Source organism: Heterocephalus glaber, unplaced genomic scaffold (genome assembly GCF_053883595.1).
Source record: "Heterocephalus glaber isolate CG9 unplaced genomic scaffold, H.glaber_assembly_v1.0 deba00000943, whole genome shotgun sequence".
In the NCBI taxonomy this organism is placed as follows: domain Eukaryota; kingdom Metazoa; phylum Chordata; class Mammalia; order Rodentia; family Bathyergidae; genus Heterocephalus; species Heterocephalus glaber.
This window is the reverse complement of record NW_028258175.1, coordinates 10,870,026-10,883,632: the sequence shown is the minus strand read 5'-3', so window position 1 is coordinate 10,883,632 and position 13,607 is coordinate 10,870,026. Positions and strand designations below refer to the sequence as shown.

Below are 13,607 nucleotides of genomic sequence, written 5' to 3'. Positions count from 1 at the left end.
GCATGATCTAGCAGCTGCTGGATTGATTTCTCATGTTCCTTTACAATTTTAAAGCAATTTTTCTTTTCCTGGACACTAATTGCAATCTTATCTTCTGTATGTGAAGTTTGATCCTCACATTGGTTCATTCTGCTGCGCAGACTTTTGATGGAGTTTTTGATCTCCTGGAAACCTGTTTGCGTCTGTTTTATGGATTCCATTTGTTTCCTATGTTGGGATTCCATCATGTTCCTCAGATCCTCTATTTTTTTTTATCTGTGTCCTCTCTAGAATTATTAATCATGTCTTGCACTGTGAGCAAAATCTTTGCTGTTATCTGAGTAATTATTTCTGATTTCATTTTTCCCAGATCCTCTTTTGTTGCCAGTTCAGAGAGTCCAGGTGGATGAGTATCATATTGTTCCATCTCGTTTCCCTTTGGGGTTGCTGTAGGTGATCCAGAAGTCTGTTTTTGAGACTTGTTTAAATGTTTTCTCAAGAAATCTGTTTTCATGGTCATTAACAGCAATCCTGTCTTCTATATCTGATATTCTATATTCAGATTCCCTTAATCTTCTGTGCGTACTTTCAGTGGAGTTTTTAATCTCCTGAATATCTGTTTGTATCTGTTTCATAGATTCCATCTCTTATGTTGGGCGGTCATGGTTTCCATTTCTTTCTTATGCTGGGTATTCATGGCTTCTAGCATGTTTCTGAGCTCATCTATTTTTTTTTTATCTGTTTCTGTTCTAGAGCCTCTAATCATGTCTTTCACTCCGCTCACCATCTCTGTAGTTATCTGGGAGATTATTTCTGCTGTGAATTTTTCTAGAGCCTCATTCATCTGTTTTGTTACTTCCTGTGCTATCAGTTCAGGGTGTCCAGGTGGTTGGTTATCAGACTTTTCTGCCTCGCTTCCCCCAGAATTTACCCTTGATGGGGTGGAAGGCTGAGTTTGTGCCTTGCTTAAATGTCTTCTCATTTTTGTTTTTGGTACTGTCCTTGGTTTAATTCCTGGGTTGATACTTCGAAATTGCTTATTGTAAGTATCTTTGTTGATATATTTAGAACCCTTGTGGAATGAGTGCTTCTCAGAGGTGTCTTCCAGATACAGCTGGTCTTTAGGTTTTGAGTCTCTAATGGCTCTGAGGCTGTCTCATTTTCATTATACCAGGAATGACCACTGATTAGATCAATCACAGCACCTTAGCCCAAGTGATACAATCAGCAACACCATAGCATCAAGTGCAGCTTAGAAAATGACAATTTGTGGTAGTTATTAAACTATCACCTTTAACTGTGTGAATTAAATCAAAATTGAGGACCAACCCAACATATGTTTATAGTGAGTAAACTCTTCAATATAGCAATTTTACCCTTCAGGATGGGGAGTTAGAAGGAGTTGGGGAGGGAGGGATAGGTAGGTAGAAGGATAGGGGAAGGTTAGCAGTGAGGCCAGAGTACACAGATGAGAGAAGGAAAAAGAGAATAAAAGGAAAATAAAGAAGAAATCCGAATTAGGGCCAGAACAGGAACAAAAAGGGAGATGAAGAACAATGTGGGACAGCAAGAGAGTGAGTGTGAGAGAGACAGAAAGGAAAGAGAAAAGAAAGAAAAAAAAGAAGAGAAAAATAAAAATATGAAATGCTAGAAAAAATTAAAAATAAGAGCAAAAAACCCCAATAATAATAATTTTGGAAATAAAAATGAAAATGAAGGGCCTCCTTCAGGGTATGTCTCTGCTGTGACAATAGACAACATGGGCAGCAGTGTGCAGATATAAGTCAGTGAGTCTCAGCAAGCCAGTCGCAGACCCGTGGGATTCAGGCCGATTTCTGGTGGCAAGTCCCAAGTTCAGCTCCCTGTCCTCCTGTAGGGTTGAACTCTGCAAGGCTGTACTGCAGGTTCCAGCTGCCCTTCCGCTGAAGGGAAGTCCAGGTTCCGATGGGAGGCAGTGATCCCTCCAACTTACCCAGTATGGTGGTCTGGTGTCCCCTTTGTCTTTGTAGTGTGGAACCAGGTAGCGGTACAGCCAAAAGGCTAGAGGTGAGGGAGGGGTCCTGCAGGTGCCCACGGCTACGTGAATCACCGCCGTGGGTGTGGCCAGTGGCGAGGGGTCCTCACCTTCTGGCTCGTCCCTGCCAGTGTGCGTGGCGCCGGCTGGATGGGGTGGGACTCCTGGCAACCCGGTACCTCTCTCTGATTGATGATTCTCATATGATTCTAGACATGACCAAGTCAGCAGAATGGAAATAGGACTTTAGGGGTTCTCAGTTTTCCTCAAAATAAAGGACACACTCACTGAGCCATCCTGCCCGGTCCACATGGCCCAGTGTTCCCCTGCAGTCCCCCGGCACAAGAACGCTTCAGTGTTACTGCCAGGACATCCCCGTTGGGGGGCTCCCGTGGCTGTCAGCCCACTTCCCTGGAGCCTGGAGATTAGTTCTGAGGCCTAGAAGATGTGCAGTCCTGGGGGATGGTGCAGGAGGTGTAGGAAGGGCGCCTTTGCCTCCCGAGTGGGGATGTCAGAGGCAGCGGAAGAGCTGGAGAGTCTGAGTCTGACTCTAACTCTCTTAAGACATCTGTTTTCTATCACCTCTTTCCTTGGACTTCCCACCCTAGCTCGTGTCCATGTCTTTCCGGTAAAAATTGGAGCCCCCAGAGAAGGACTGCTTTTGTTCTCACCACCAAATCCACAAGTCTATCCTGAGCCTGAACCCAGCAGTTTTGCCTGCCCTTCTTACAATGGAGGAAGAATCACTGCACCAGTCCAAGCTGGTCTGTCTCCTTGTCAGCCACTGTCACCTCCAGTTTGTCCTTCTCCTGAGTTACTATTTTTCCTTGTCTATATGTCATTACCATCAACCTTTATGAGTACAGAGTTTTGTTTTGTTTTTTCTGGTACCGGGGATCGATCTCAGGTCCTTGCACTTTTGAGGCAGGTGGCAGAACCAGTGAGCTAAATCCCTGGCCGAGTACAGAGCTTTTTAACCTAGTTTTCAGATGCCCTTCTCCCCAACCCCTAAGATAGAATTCAGGTCTGTGGTTTTGGAGGGGAAAACATTTGTGTCTAAATTTTCTCCAACCTTGAGCTGAAGCTTTGCAGTTTCTTCCATTATGAATGGCAACAGCCACAGCAGGGTTAAAAGATCTGGGGCTTGGTCAGCGCTGAAAACCCTAGCCATCTTCAAGTGACATTCAATTGTTGCAGGTATCTTGAATATTGTCCACATTTATCCGTGCTTCAAAATTATCAAAGTTATTTCATCTGCCACCAGATCCTATTATTTAATGTGTTGATTAAGAAGCTGATATATTGCTACATCATGTTTTGTTTTTGTTTTGTTTTTTAGTTTGAGACAGGGTCTCGCTATGTAGTCTAGGCTGACCTATAACTCAGCGGTTCTCCTGAGCCTCCTGAGCGCTAGGATAACAGACATGTGCCACCATGCCTGGCTTCTGCTATTCCATGTTTAAAAGTGTTTTTATAACTATTTCATTATAATTGCCTTCTTTTATAATCTTGTATGTTTTATAATACTGAGGAAGGGATTTGTAGCTTCAGCAGACCACCACAGAGTCCCATGCCGTTAGGTTAATCACATCAGCAAGAATATCTCCATCTCACCCCAACTAAAGAAAAACCAAACCCTTCACTTACTCCACCCCCCACTTCCTTTCTACCCCATGATGTTCCCGGACAGAGCAAAGCACCTTAAACAAGGGCTGTGTTTTCACTATTTCTCCTTTCTCTGTTTTCCCTCTTCCCCAGGACCTCATCCATACTTGGCGAGCTCTATACTGATGAGCTGAGCTGTGTGCCAGCCCTCCTCCTTGTCCATCCCATGCCAGTGGGCTTCTTTCTTCAGTTCCCCACGGATGCTGTACTGGCCACCTGCTCTGGGGCCTGCTGTGATTTCAAGCCCAGTGGACCCTCTTGTTCTCCTCTTATGCTTCCGTTGAGTACAGTTCCACCCTGTTGGTCAGCTCCCTCTTCCCTCCAGTGTGCTCTTCCTGACTTCGCACTTGTTTGTTTGTCTTGCGGGACTAGAGGTTGAGCCCAGAGTCTTTGCACTTAACTAATTCTCAGCCCTTTTCTATTTTTTAAAATTCTGAAACAGAGTCTTGCTAAATTCTGAAACTTGTGGTCCTCCTGCAGCCTCCCAGAGTACTGGGTTTACAGGTGTGTGCACTGTGCCTGCCAATTGCTCCTCACTCTTCTGTTTTTTTCCCGACTCACTCTTGGCGCCTCAGTGTCCTGATTGGCTGTTTCTTTTTTTTTTTTTTTTAAGAATAGGAAAAATTTATTGAGAGAAAGAAAGCTTCTAAGAGAGACAGGAGGGGGACCAGAAAGTGGGTTGCCCACTCACCCAGCTTCTCAAAGGTGTTTTATCGATTGGCTCTTTCTTGTCTCACAGCTTCTAATGATTACTTTCCCTAGCTGGTCTCTCACATTCCCTGGCTTGATTATTTTTATTATTAAATTTATTTATGTACATACTTGTGGTGCTAAGGATCAAACCCAGGGCCTAGCTCATGCTAGGTAAGTACTGTACCACTAGGTTGCTCCCCTGACCCTCTCTACTGTTTTAAAATCAAAAGTCACTTCCCAGGGCAGGGGATTTAGCTCAGTGGTTCCTGCGCCTGCCTCACAAGCGCAAGGTCCCAAGTTCGATCCCCGGAACCAAAAAAAAAAAATTTAAAAAATCATAGGGAATTTGTATCTGTACGTGATATACCTGGATTCCTCTTTTTTCCCCATTTCGCTTCCCACCCTTCAATTCTTCTTCCCCTCTATTTACAAAAGCTTCGTTTCCATTTTATCTTTCTTTTCTCATTTTTTTCTTTTCCCTTCCCTCCTTTCCCCCTCTCCTCACCCTTGTTCCCTTTTCCTTTTGAAGAGTTTCTTCCTATTTCACAATATCTATTATACAGTTTGGTCTTTATTTACACTTTCTTACACAAGAGAGACAAAGCAGTAATTTACACATGTGTGCCCAATTTATTTCATTTAAGAGTATGGTCTCAAGGTGCATCCATGTACCTAGAAATGTCTCAAGTTTATCCTTCTTTATGGTAGAGTACTCCATTGTAGAAAAAAACCCACATCTTTTTCATCATCTGTTGATAGGCATTTAGGCTCTTTCCAAGATTTAGCTATCACAAACTGATGCTATAAACATGGGTGTGCATATATCACTGGGGTGTGATGCTTTTAGTTCTTTTGGGAAGGCACCAAGAAGGGGAATAGCTGGGTCAGATAGAACCGCTAGCTTTAGTTTTTTGAGGAATCTCCACACTGATTTCCACAGTGGTTGCACCAGTCTGCACTCCCACCAACAATGGAGAAGGGTTCCTTTCTCCCCACACCCCTGCCAGCATTTGTTATTGGCTGATTTCTTGATAATAACCATTCTTTCTGGAGTGAGATGGGATCTCAGAGTTGTTTTGTTTTGTTTTGTTTTGTTTTTCCAGTACCAGGGATTGAACTCAGGTCCTTGCGCTTGGGCAGCAGGCAGCAAAACCATTGAGCTAAATCCCCGGCCCTCTCAGAGTTGTTTTAATTTGCATCTCAAATGACCAGTGATGCTGAACATTTTTTCATGTATTTATTTGCCATTTCTACTTCTTCATCTGAGAAGTGTCTATTCATTTCAGATGTCCATCTTTGGAATGGGTCTTTAAATTTGGGGGAGTCTGATTTTTTTGAGTTCTTTATGTTTTAGATATTAGTCCTTTGTCTGAGGAACAACTGGCTATAATTTTTTCCCACTCTGTTGGTGGTTTCTTTTGCTGTGCCAAAACTTTTTAATAAGATGAGATCCCAGTTGTTGACTGTTTGTAGTATTTTCTGTGTGTTTGGGGTTTTGTTCATGGAGTCTTTGCCTACACCTTTATCTTCAAATTTAGTATCTCTGTTTTAATATTTAGATCTTTGACCCATTTGGATTTTAGTTTAGTCCATGGTGAGAGACATTGGTCTAGTTTTAGTCTTCAACATGTGGAAAGTGAGTTTTCCCAGCACCATTTATTAAAGAGATTATCTTTCTTCCAGTGAAGGTGGCTGAATATGTTTGGTGGTGTTTGTGCATCTTCTAGTCTGTTCCATTGATCCTCAGGTCTGTTTTTTTTTCGCCAGTACCGTGCTATTTTTATCACAGTGGCTCTGTAGTAAATTTCAAGTCAGGGATTGTGATGCCCCCTGCCTTGCCTTTGTTGCCCAGAATTGTTTTTGCTAGTCTAGGTCTCTTCTGGTTCCAGATGAATTTTAGGAATGTTTTATTTAGTTCTGGGAAGTATGCTCATGGTATTTTGATTGAGATTATATTAAATCTGTACAACAATTTTACATTATGGCCATTTTCACTCTGTTGGCTCTTCCTATTCAAGAGCAAGGGATAGCTGTCATTTTCTTTCTTTTTTTTTGGTACCGGGGGTTGAACTCTGGTCCTTGTGCTTGCGAGGCAGGCGCCAGAACCACTGAGGTAAATCCCTGGCCCAAAAGAGAGACTGAAGCAGGAAGATCTTAATTTTCTTTTTTTTTTTTTTGGTACCGGGGATCAAACTCGGGACCTTGCGCTTGCGAGGCATGTCATTTTCTGATATCTTCTTTGATCTCCTTTTTTAATCTGTCTTTTAATACCTTCAGAATTTTGAATAGTAGAGGTTATTTTTTAGAACGCCCATCTGTGTGGACTTGTCTGATGTTTCTTCAAATCTGTCCAAATGCGTTTATTAATTTTCAGCAGGAATAGCACAGAAGTAAGTGTGTGTTCTCCGTGCATCGTGTCAGGAGGCACCATGATGTCATTTGGTTCCATCGTAGGCAATGTGAACTTGGATCATTTTTTTTTTTTTTGCCAGTTACTTTTTGCACCTGTTAAGGGTTCTTGCTTCAGGCGGTACTGTCAGATAGGGTTTTCCTCATTCTACCATTTGAGAAAGTTTGTTAATATCCCATGGTTTTTATCATCAGACATACCATGATAAATAAATTTATATCACATCATATTTCTCTTGAGATGTAATTCATATGTATCCTTAGATAATTTAATATATCAGACAGTAACTTTTCATTTCCACCCCACTTGTTTTCTTCCTCCGCAGTTTTTCTTTTTTTTTTTTCAATTTCTTAAACCAGATAACTTTCATTCTTGATTTTGCCTTTCCCTTTATGCCTTGCCTCCACTGTGTCAGTAAGTTGTGCCTATCCTACTTGAAAATCACTTTCTCCAACTCTGTCATCTCCACATTCTAAGCCAGGGTCACAAATGATGACCTGCCCCTTCTTTCTGTTTTATGAAAAAATCTTAGTGAATAACAGCCATGCCTGTCCATGTCCATTTTGTCCATGGCTGCTACAGTGCAGGATGGAGCACTGGGACAGACATCTCATGAGTAACAGTAAAGCAGTCACTGTCTGTCCCTTTAGAAAAAAGTTTGCTGATGTCTGATCAGAGCTGTCATCTCTTGCCTGGACAGTTGCTCCTAGTTGGTCTCCCTTCTTCTACTCCCACAGCAGTCAACATGACTTTTTAAACATGAGTCACATAATGTTCTTTTCTTGCTTAACATCTTCTAATGAGGTCCCAGTGCTCTCAGAAAAAATAAATTTCCTACCAGGACCCACAAGGATCTAATAATTTTGCCCCATCCTCTCTCCAGCTTTCCAACCTGGTATCATACCGTTTTCCTTTTATGCACTATGTTCTGATCACAGCAGCTTTTTTGCTGTTTTTGGAATGGTTCAAGCCATTTCCACCTTCTGCACATTCATACTTGTTTACTTCCCTGACTCTTGTTTTTCAGGATTTCCCTGACAGTGGCTTTTTCTGATCATCTAGTCAGAAGTAGTTCCCCTGACTACAGAGGAGGATGTGTCTGCTTGTTCACCATCATCTGCCCAGTGCCTCCTACAATGCTTGGCACAGCATAAGTGCCAAATATGTGTTTGCTGAAAGAAAAATGAATGAACAAACACATTGCAAAATCACTTGCTTTCTCTGTTGATTTTCTGAAATGTAGATGAATGTCTTTCCTGGGTACTATACTCTTCAGTTTGTTTAAAAATTTTTATGTGAAACTATTACTTCTGCTAATGCATTCTTTTTTAAATTACAAATAGGAATTCCATATTTAAATCAGGAAGAGGAAAGACAGTTGAGAGAGCAGTATGATGAAAAACGTTCTCAGGCCAATGGTGCAGGAGCTCTGGCGTATGTGTCTCCTAACACTTCAAAATGTCCTGTGACAATTCCTGAGGATCAGAAGAAGTTTATTGACCAAGTAGTGTAAGTTCCTAAAGTGAAACCAATGCGAATCGGGGCCAGGTTGATGTCCGTATCTCATACCCATACCACACACAGTACACACATAGATGTGATGTCATGAACAGCAAGATCTCAATGTAGTGTATTTGAGTTTGGGCAGCCACAGCACACTGTAGTCGTGAGTCCCATACCTGGTTTTGTTCCATGTCTCTAGGAGAGCGCCTTCAGCAAGTAGGCCTCACAGCTGTGTCCATTGGGTCAGACCCTTCCAGGCTGCAGCACATAAGTTTGTTTGTTTTTTTTTTTTTAGTCTTGCAGTGACAAGCAGACATGCCATTGGAGGAGTACTGGACTTGCTTAGTTTAGTAATCAGTATAATTGCTTTACTAGAAAAGTAAAAACTTAAATCACTGGAATGGATGAATCCTTGAGAAGTTGTCACCAGTTCATTAACGGCAACAATAATCCCGTCTAAATCCTATACCAAAATAAAGCTTTTTTCTTTTATGTTTTTGAGCTAAGAGGTTATAACATGATTGGGTGGAGTTGTACTGTTCTACATGTACAGAAGTAAGAACTATATACATAAGAAATACATGTTCTTGCTGGGCACAGTGGTGCATGCCTGTAATTCCAGCACTCTGAGAGGGTGAGATGGAAGGATTACAAATTTGAACCCAGTCTGGGCAATTTAGGAGCTTAGTGAAACTGTCTCACAATAAATAATAAAAAAAGGCTAGAGGTAGAACTCAGTGAGAAAGCTGTGGGTTCAGTCCCCAGCACTAAAAAACAAACAAAAAATACATATATATTGCACACACACACACATGTTCATATATTCTGCTTTTAAATATGATTATTTTGTCCATTCCTTCAACTACTCATAGTTGTGGTCTTCTTCTAATTCTTTAGAGAGAAAATAGAAGATTTATTACAAAGTGAAGAAAACAAGACCTTGGATTTAGAGCCATGTACCGGGTTAGTTGTCCTGCATATTTTCACATTTTCTTTTTTGTTAAACGTAGGTGATTTCTGGCATTTCATGCATTTGGTCTTTTCAGAACATCTTTATAAATAGTCTTCCTATTATAGATATGTTCCCAGGATTTATGCACTAACTTTAGCATTGACACAGTGGGGACAATTGTATGTTGAGACACTGAATGAATGTTTTGTTCTGTCCATGGAGAGAGAAAATTGTTGTGCAACTTTGATTTTAAGTTGTCCCCAAGAGTGGTATAATTACCTTGGCCTGCAGGAGTGTTTAACACATAAAGCCTTCAGAAAAGAAGGATTCACTCTCAGGCTACTCCTGTCCTTTTAACTTCTTTTTATCATTTAAAAAAAAAAATCAGCATTTCAAAAAGTTATCCCTCACTTTAACATCTTTCCATGTACTTTGTGACAGGTTTCACAAATTGCTTTCATGCGTCTGTCCACTTTAAACTGTCTGCATGTAGCTACAGCAAGTAATATTTTGATTAGATAAGAAATTCTGGCTCTTCTGTAAAAGCAAAATAATAATATTAAAATATTTGATAAAGATAAAAGATCAGGAATCCTCCCACCTCAAAAATCCTACCTAGTTTTGTTTGCATGTTCCATGTGTGTTCTAATGAACTCTAAAATTAAATCTTTCCCAAACAGTGTTTGATCAGTTAACGTTTATTTTTAATGGGCACAAATGAATGCTGCTTCTTCTGTTTTTGTAGGTTTCAAAGAAAATTAATTTATCAGACTTTGAGCTGGAAGTAAGTGTTTGTGTTGTATGTGAAAGCTCTGTAAGGGACCCAGGATTTAATGACTAAATATAATCTCTTAGCTGTCATTTCCTTTTTGAAATTTTGCAGTTCTTGGTAATTTGACCATAACAAGTTCTCCCTACTTTCCAAAGTTGAATATCCACTTAATTTATTTTCTTTGTTATTACTTCTTAATAAATGCTTTAAGGCATATTGAAATATTAGTTTATTATCTTTCTGATCTCATCCATTAAGCTCTGGTTATGTTGTTTTTGTTTTTTAAAAGTATATGTTAAAGATTTACTTAAAAAAAAAAAAAAAGATTTAGAGCCCAGGATTTAGCTCAGTGATTCCGCCACCTCAGAAGCGCAAGGTTCCAAGTTCGATCCCTGGTACCAAAAAAAAAGATTTAGTTTCAAGACCTAAAAATACTCAGATGTGTTCTTTTTTGAAAGTAGGGGATCTTAACTTTGGTTTAGACTATCACTGGCTTCAAAACATCTGTGTGTGCATGTTTCTTCTTGGGATGTTTCTCTTGGTTTATTTGACTCTCTTAACTCAAAAGTTGAACATTGGGCAGTGTGTCATGGTGCACACCTGCAATCCCAGCTATTTGGGAGGTAGAGACAGGGATGGTAAGTTTGAGGCTAGCCTTGGGAACTTTGATCTGATCTCAAAATATAAGTGAAATAAAAGATTAGGGATGTAGCTCAGTGGTAGAGTGCCTGCCTAGCATGTGCAAGCCATGGATTCAATCCTGAGAACAGAAAAATAAAAACCCCATAGCATTGAGCATTAGACAAATGGGCATCTGCATTTGACTTTGAGTTGCATTTTCTTCTGTTAAAATCTGCCTGTGACATACATACTGGGAATATATTTTGAACAAAACAGGAAAAGGTCATTGTCAAGTTTGTCCAGGCTCCTTTTTTGTTGTATTATCCTTGCACTTTATTCCCTGTGTGCTCACGTCCCTCTCCTTCTTGGCTGGTACAAACTGCCACATCAAACTACAGCAGAGCTAGTCACCATAAACTTTCCCTTCATATACCCTGTGCAACCTAAAGAGACCTTCAAAGCTTCAGTTAAGAAATAGGCATTTTTAAAGCCGGCTGTGGTGGTGCATGCCTGTAATCCCAGCACTTGGGAGGCTGAGAGAGGAGGACTGCAGTGAGTTCAAGGCCAGCCTGGGCTTACATAGTGAGTTTGAAGCCAGCCTGAACTACATGGTGAGACCCTGTCTCTAAAAAGAACAAGAAACGGGTATGGTTATATTCATGAGATTTGACGGTGTGGCTGCAAATTGACTGTATTAAGAGAAGCAGTGTGTCTTTTGCAATTGGGAGGGGGCCCAAGAGATAGAGGAACGGGGTGGAAGGGAAGGGGTGGGGAGGGGACGTAAAAAGAATTAAGATGGACGTGTGCCCGCTCCACACAATGAATGGAAGCATTATGTACTGCGAACATGTACTAATAAAAATCTGATTTTTTTTGGTTCTTTGAGACAGAGTCTGGCTGTGCAGTTCAGGTTGGCCTTGAATTTGAAGCAGTCCTGTCTCAGCCTCCTGAGTACTGGGATTACAGGCATACCCAGCAAAAATAAAAATTTCAGCCAGGGATTTAGCTCGGTGGCACCATGCCTGCCTGGCAAGTGTAGGGTCCTAAATTCGATCCCTCGTACTAAAAAAAAAAAAAATTTTTTTTAAAGACAGTACATTTTAGAAAATGCTTAAATCTTTAAAAAATTAATTTGAAATTAATACATTCCTTTGTATTTAAGCACAAGGGTTGAGAAATATTTGGCAGCTGAATGTTATAAAATAGGCTTATTATAAGCGTTCACTATAATGGTAATTTTTTTTTTTTCTTTTGAGTTACTGGGAAATGAACGCAGAGCCTTATGCATGCTAGGTATTCATTCTACCACTGAGCTACATCCCCAGCCCTGTTTCATGTTTTGTTCGTTTGTTTTTTGTTTAGGTTTTTGTTTTGTTTTGAGGCAGGGTCTTGCTGTGTAGTTCAGGCTGGCCTTGAGCTCACTGTATAGCCCAGGCTGGGCTCACACTCACACTCACATGGATCCTCTTGCCTCAGCCTCCCAAGTGGTATGATTACAGGTGTATGCCACCATGCCCAGCTCTAGTTCATATTTTTAAAACGTATATAGTTTATAGCTATATAGTTGCTTTTAAAGTACTTTGGGTTTCAGCTGTCATTGGCTCATCTACTGATAACAAGTTTTCTTTCTTTTTTTTTAAGGTATCCCAGAGGCGTTCACATTGAGACTTTAGAAACTGAAAAGGTAACCCCAAGAACTATTCAGGGCTAACATTAAACATAGACAATGCTACAGTGATGTGTTGGAAATCAGAGCTTACACCTTGGCTGCTACCTGGGAGCTGATAAGCTTGTGCAGGTCCTTTAACCTCTAAACCTCCTCTTCCTCGTTTGTACCTCGGGGTTGAGCAAGATGACCGTGATCTATGCACTATTTCACAGCTGTTTTCTGGTGATCCAGTGGATAACATGCTTTATGAACTTGAAACCATACACATGTTTCTTCGCATTCTCACTATGGTAGAAAATTGTAATGCTATCCATGAACGAAATGGCTTCATGTTGTATTGGTGGGGAAAATGAAATTTTGGAATCTGAGTCTTAAGCATAGCTGCTGTCATATATTTCCAAAGTGTACTGATGAACTGTGATTGGTGATGGTGGCTGGTGGTAGTTTCCTATTGCAAAAGTACAGAATTTTTGAATTTGGTTATTGCTCTAAAGTCAAGTATCAAATTAGAGCTTATTTTAACTTAAAAACAGTTTTGTTACATAAGCCTCAAACTTTGACATAGAAGGCTTTGTGGTGTGATAATGGATACAAAATACAATATATGAGAAAGAAGGGACATAACCAGAAGAAAATCCAGGGTTTTTTTTTTTTCTTTTTTTTCTTTCTTCTTTTTTTTGTTACCAGGGATCGAACTCAGGACCTTATGCTTACAAGGCAGTTGCAGTGCCACTGAACTAAATCTCTGGCCCAACAGGGTTTTTTTCTCATGTCCACAAATTATAGAGATTTTACTTTAAAATTGTTTATTTTGGGCCAGGGATTTAGCTCGGTGGTTTTGCCGCCTGCTACGCAAGCGCAAAGACCCAAGTTCGATCCCGGGTACCAAAAAAATATATAAATAAAATAAAATTGTTTATTTAAAAATTCATAGTTAGGCATGGTGGCACATACCTGTAATTCTTGCACTCTAGGAGGCCGAGGCAGGAGGATTACAAGCTCAACAACCATGGCAACTTAATCAACTTAGCGAGACCCTGTCTCAAAATTAAAAATTTAAGAATGAGCTGGGGATCTATCTCAGTGTGAAAGCCCTTGATTAATCCCCAGTACACGACAGAGAGAGAGAAAATGAGAGAATCAAATATCTTATTCTCATGGTCTGTTGATACTTTCAATTTGCAAGTGTTAGTTAGAATTAATAAACTATGGGAAAATATTATGGAAACATAGAGACAGAATTGTGATTTGCAGTGCATCATCTCAGCATTAGTGGTATTTTGAAATATTTTCTATTGGACGTGGCCCCTGAGAGACTGTACAGTGGTA

The 13,607-nt window shown here is 40.4% G+C and overlaps 1 protein-coding gene across 13 annotated transcripts in view; it reads left to right on the top strand.

The window, feature by feature from the left end:
* Parn (poly(A)-specific ribonuclease) overlaps positions 1 to 13,607 on the top strand; it is a 169,154-nt gene that overhangs the window by 19,485 nt on the left and 136,062 nt on the right. For all 13 annotated transcript variants that reach the window (XR_015450480.1, XR_015450481.1, XM_087209150.1 and 10 more), the window contains 4 exons: positions 8,105 to 8,270; positions 9,162 to 9,227; positions 9,962 to 10,000; positions 12,251 to 12,293. Coding sequence is in view for 11 of the 13 variants with exons in the window: in XM_087209150.1 (XP_087065276.1) it covers positions 8,105 to 8,270; positions 9,162 to 9,227; positions 9,962 to 10,000; positions 12,251 to 12,293 (314 nt within the window). In the remaining 2 variants the exon portion in view is untranslated. The remainder of the gene's footprint in view (positions 1 to 8,104; positions 8,271 to 9,161; positions 9,228 to 9,961; positions 10,001 to 12,250; positions 12,294 to 13,607) is intronic.